Raw genomic sequence first — 5,316 nt, 5'->3', positions numbered from 1 at the left:
GAAACTAAGAAAGTATGCAGTCATTGTTGCCGGAAGAAGATTAAACCTTGGTGGCCTGAAATGTAACTTTTTTCATCTAGTGAAACAAGCACTAATATCTTGATCAAGCCAGTAAGAGCTGATTTTTCCCATTAAAGTGCTTTTCCAATAGCTTAGGAGATACCTTGGGGACCTGAAAAAAAGAAATCATTTGTATAAATTTGTACATCCATATCCTAATAGATTGAAAACTGCGAATGTGTGAAGGGAATCCGTATTTGTTGTCCAGGTTGATCAAATGGTGCAGAAATAGCTTAAACTGAATGTATGAAATATGGTTCAACATCCTTACATGTATCTTCTGATTATATTGACTACGCAAGAGCAGAAACATTCACTCATTATGGGATCCCGGGAGTCAAAGTGTGGATTCCGTATTCCAAACATGTTTCAAAGAACAAGAAGGGACTCAATTCGGATGCTATATCCAAAACGTACAAAGTTTTGGAAATGTTAAAAGGGCAAATGTAAAGGTTGCAGAACGGACGGTACATGACTTAGTTTCGGAGAATATGGCATTAAAAGTTGTTCAGCGGGTCGTATTCTATATTAAACCATTGAAGCAGCGCGTCGCGCTACAAGCAGACATTTCTAGAGAAATGGTCGAATATGGGTAAGAATCTTCGCAGATATTCCCATTACCCGTAAACCCACGGAAGTGAGAATGGGAAAAGGAAAAGGAAATTCTACAGGTTGGATGGCTCGTGTGGTGACGGGATAGATCTCATCCGAAACGGATGGTGTGAGTTTGTCAAATGCTTGAGAAGCTGCAACATTAGCAGCGCATAGACCACGTGTGTCAACCAAGTTTGTTCAATGGTCGTAATTGCAGTGTAAGGAGAAGAACTGCCCGCAGGAACGCTTCGCGAAGCGAAGAAAGTGGGCGCCCAGGACCATGCCACGAGGTCTGCCATCTCGATAAGAACGCGAAGGATGGTCCAAAAGCCTTTCCTGTGGAAGCCTTTCGGCACGGGTTTCGCGCGTTCGCCTTGGCTTTGGCAAAAGGCTCTGCAAAAAAACTTTTGAATTGACCCATATTATCATATTCAGCTATTTCTTCGAATTGATCCGTATTAAAAGATTCGGCTATTTTTTCGAATTGATCCATAATATGAGATTCTTCTACAGTAACCTGTTCTACTGAATAAGAATAAGTATCCTCTTCTATATTCATTTTCTCTTTGAAATTATCCCAAGATAGTTTAAATAATTTGGAATGAGCATCGGGATGAGTGGTTGAAGATGAGGAATTGTCCCCATTATCATTATGATAATGACGATGAAAGTTATCAATATTATCCAGTTTGAATGGTTTAAAGGTGACAAAAACACCTCCCCTCTTATTAAAGTTAAAGATCTTTTTGACGTTAAGAAAAGTAGTTAACTGTGAAGAAACCCGGGATGGGCTTATATCAGACGCAGATGCTTGATACATAAACCCCGTAGAAATCCTTCTACAAGATAGAGGCAAACTACAGCTTGGACTTGGACTTGGAAGTCTTCACGGGGTACGACTGCACCCAAAGCACAAGGAGCTTGTGCCCCCATAATTGTAAATAGAAACGGAAGGGAGGGTCTCCGGTGTCTCGAATCACTTGAATCCCCTGGGTTCCTAGTCTAACGTTACCTGTGGAAATAGCAACAAAGTGTGGAATGAATTTGTAACCATAAGAGGGACCAAAGAACGTGCAATCCGGGCTGCTTTTTCTAGTGAAAGTGCTATTCGAATCTTAGGCCGCAGGCTGCGCATTTCGAACGGAGTGCGGCAAGAATCTCATCGGAAAACAAAAAGCTATGGATACAAGAAAGGAAGGGAATCCCACGAACACACGGGAATGGAACGCATGAAGAAACTTTTTTATTTTCTTCTTATTCTGTAAAAAAGGAAAGGAATTTTTTGTTCTAGATTCATCAATTCTTTTCCCTTTCTCATGTGTTTCATTCTACCCTGTCTAATGGCTTTTCATCAGGTCGTTACACTAGGTTCGATCGCTCCTTACCCTAGAGTCATACTAGAGTTCTTTTCCGTAAAAACTTTTCTTCCTATTTCCGAATTTGCCCCTATTTCTTTCTACTTAGTCATCAGTTTGCTACTCTCCTTGATCCTAATCGGTGCTTCTTTCGCATTCGCTTCAAAAGGTTCGGCTTATCCGAATAAATTGTCAGCTCACGAACGCGGTTCTGACCTACTTGGTGATGCCAGAAGTCGTTTTGATACATGACCTTATTCGGTCTTCCCTTCATTCATTATCTTCGATTCGGAAGTGACCTTTTCGTTTCCCTGGGCAGTATCCTCGAACAAGATTGGTTGGTTTGGATTTCGGTCTATGATGGTGTTTGTACGGATTTCGACCATTGGATTTCTTCACGAATGGAAGAAGGGCGCTCTGGATCGGGAGTAACCGACACTGAAGAGTCAGGCTCCAACGAGGCAGATGCGTGATGAACGGGGGCCGCACGCGAAGAAAAAAACCCAGGATGAACCGAATACTACTACTACTATCACGGCCAGGTGACTCTCAATTCTTAAACAGCCTTTATTTTCTATACTTAACTAGCATTCGATAGATCATCTGATTCTGAACAATATAAGTTATCGGTGGGGGTTTGGTCTGTTAGCCGGTCTTCGTCCAGTCATTTAGATCATTACCGTCGTCTTTTCAGCTATGCATCATACACCCCATGTCGATCTGGCTTTCAACAGCGTAGAACACATTATGAGAGATGTGAAGGGAGGCTGGTTGCTTTGTTACATGTATGCCAATGGGGCCAGTATGTTCCTCATTGCAGTTCATATTTATATTTTCCTATGAAAAATTGTTTTACGGCGCACCCATAACGTTTGCTAATGAGATTATTTAAAGGCAATACTTGAGGCGGGGCGGATGCATGATAAACACTTTTCAGGGCCGCACGCAGAAGGAAAAACACAGATTGCGAAATACGCCTACCATAAATCAATTGCTTCGTCATTGTAGAAGGGCAAAACGTCACAAAACATGTACTTGAGCTTCGAATTAATGTCTCTAAAAGTTTGGGGTATGCCCGCGTGTTTCGACAAGAACACCAAAAAAACATAATCTGGCTGTATGCAAGATAGCCAAGGCACGTTCAAGCAATCGAAGGAATATTATTGCTTACATTTTTGGCGAGGGTTATAACTTATAGGAGCATCCTGCGGTTACAGTTAGAGGAGGTAGAGTGAAAGATTTGTTAGGTGTGAATTATCATCGTATTCGAGGAGTTAAAGATTCGTAGGGAATCCCGGATTGAAAATGAGGCAGATTAAAATATGGTACAGAGAAACCTAAGAATTCGATACAAATAAAAAGGTCAAATCAGGGAATGGTTGCTTTTCTCGCTCATCGCCTTCAGACCGGTTTAATTCCTCGGGAAGACTTTCAGAACGACCGGTGGGAACTTTCGGAACGGAAAGCCATCCGCTTTGATCCCATTGCAAATATTTCTGCGCCCATCTAGCAGGGCTTTTGTCACCCAGACCCAAGGGAGGCCGTGGAGAAAGCACATACAGTTGCTCGGAGAAATTAAGCTACATCTGGAGAGTGGATAATAAACAAAAAAGATTAATCAAGAAATTAGTCCACTTTTGTATGATTGATGGTAAGAGAACAAAATCTCGTGTTATTGTTTCCTAAACTTCTTCTCGTCTCTCCTGAACCGAACCCGATGTTCATGTTATCATACTTCTGGCGTTAGCCATAGAGAATGTCAAGCCTACTCGCGAAGTCAAGAAAGTAAGAATCGCAGGGACTACTCGTAATGTACCCAAGATTATTGCCAAAGAACGTTAAGAAACCTTAGCTTTTCGTCGGATCATGGAAGCAGCTGTCAAATGACGTACTATGAGCAGAAATAGCTAGAGCTTGGATTAATGTTCATCTGCTGAGATACCGGATGCTTATCAAAGAAAGGGAAATGTTCGTAAAAGAAGGGATGATCTTCATAAACCGGCGGAGGCCAATAGGAGTTTCGCGCATTATAGGTGGCGGTGAACCATTGAAAACATGTAATGAGCTGGGGTCAAGAGCTGTTAGACACTTTAGCAGCACACACCCCACATCGCAGAATCGAGTAATTGGTAATCCATCGTTCGAATGCTTAATGATTCTAATATTGATAATGAGACCTGCGAGAATTCGATATGGTGTGAATTCGGAATCTTTTTTTCTAATGATCTCAAATACATGCCTTCTGGTTCGTCAGAACCTTCAAGCACTACGGGCTCAGAAGCCACAACCCTAACAGAAGCGATTCCTAAGGATAAACAGCCTCCTTCGTCAGAACCGACAACAGATACGGGTCCTAAAGATAAGCCACCCTCGGGTTCGTCAGAACCAACAACAGATACGGGTCCTAAAGGCATGCCGCCTTCAACCAACCTTGAAGGTTCGTGTTCACCTGCTCCAACAGAAACGGGTCGGCCGCCTTCAGGCTACCATACAGTACCTAACAACCAGTTCGATAGCCCACTGCAGAACCGAGTACAAGATCTAATACGTACGGAGGAAGAGGAGCCAAGGTTGCTAAGGTATTTTCATCTGTTTACTATGGGTTTTGCATGCCTCTCATAAGGAGAGTGAGTTACATAAAGATCGTGAAATTGATCACGGGCTTTGCAGATACTAACAAATTTGTGGAGTTAAAATATCATTTGTTATCAACGGGTCTGACCACACTATTAATGCATTTATTGGGCTATATAATCGTTCAAGTTTTGATGATGAAATCCAGCGGATCCTATCTAAATAACTTCAATTATTTGGATTACACATTTGTCGTCAGCACCTTAACAACCTTTGCCTTAGCCCTTGTAGCAAGGCAAGCGGGAAAAGATTTTCCGAAATATATCAGCGATTTTTGGCTCTCAAATTCGTTCTTTATTTCATATTGATATTCCCTTTGGTCCTCCTATTAGGCATAATTCTCTCGCACACGTTCGGCCTAGCTGATCAGGGCTCTTTAGTTGAATATATCAAAAATTTAGTGGAATTATGGTCCTCTATGCTCAATTATAGTGAGCAACCGAAAACCTCTCCATTGGAACCTGTCAAAGAAGAGGTTTCGGAACCTGTTGTCAAAGAACCTGCCAAAGAAAAGGTTTCGGAACCGGTTCCTCTTTATATACGTTATTTTCCATCTATCTTTGAAATCGATCATTTATGTTCCCGAGTTTTGGCACATCGACAAAGGACCGAAGACGGGAGAGCGTTATGCGCTACCTCGAAACAAGAACGAGGAAGCGAGTTAGCTTACCCC

General features: G+C 42.0%; 1 protein-coding gene across 1 annotated transcript; it reads left to right on the top strand.

Annotated features, from left to right (window-relative positions):
- Nucleotides 1–3,488: 3,488 nt before the first annotated feature.
- LOC147633321 (Ribosomal protein S7p/S5e family protein) lies at nt 3,489–5,023 on the top strand (the record flags this gene model as incomplete). The annotated part of the gene is given in 1 exon segment (XM_086805835.1): nt 3,489–5,023. A coding segment is annotated over 1 exon segment (564 nt), but the record flags the coding sequence as incomplete, so codon positions are not given.
- Between the last annotated feature and the right edge of the window lie 293 nt (nt 5,024–5,316).

The sequence above is a fragment of the Cibotium barometz genome, chromosome 12, assembly GCF_041138505.1.
Source record: "Cibotium barometz isolate CiBa-2024 chromosome 12, ASM4113850v1, whole genome shotgun sequence".
NCBI lineage: Eukaryota > Viridiplantae > Streptophyta > Polypodiopsida > Cyatheales > Cibotiaceae > Cibotium > Cibotium barometz.
Note: the sequence above shows the minus strand (reverse complement) of the source record. Positions and strands in the feature narration are given on the sequence as shown.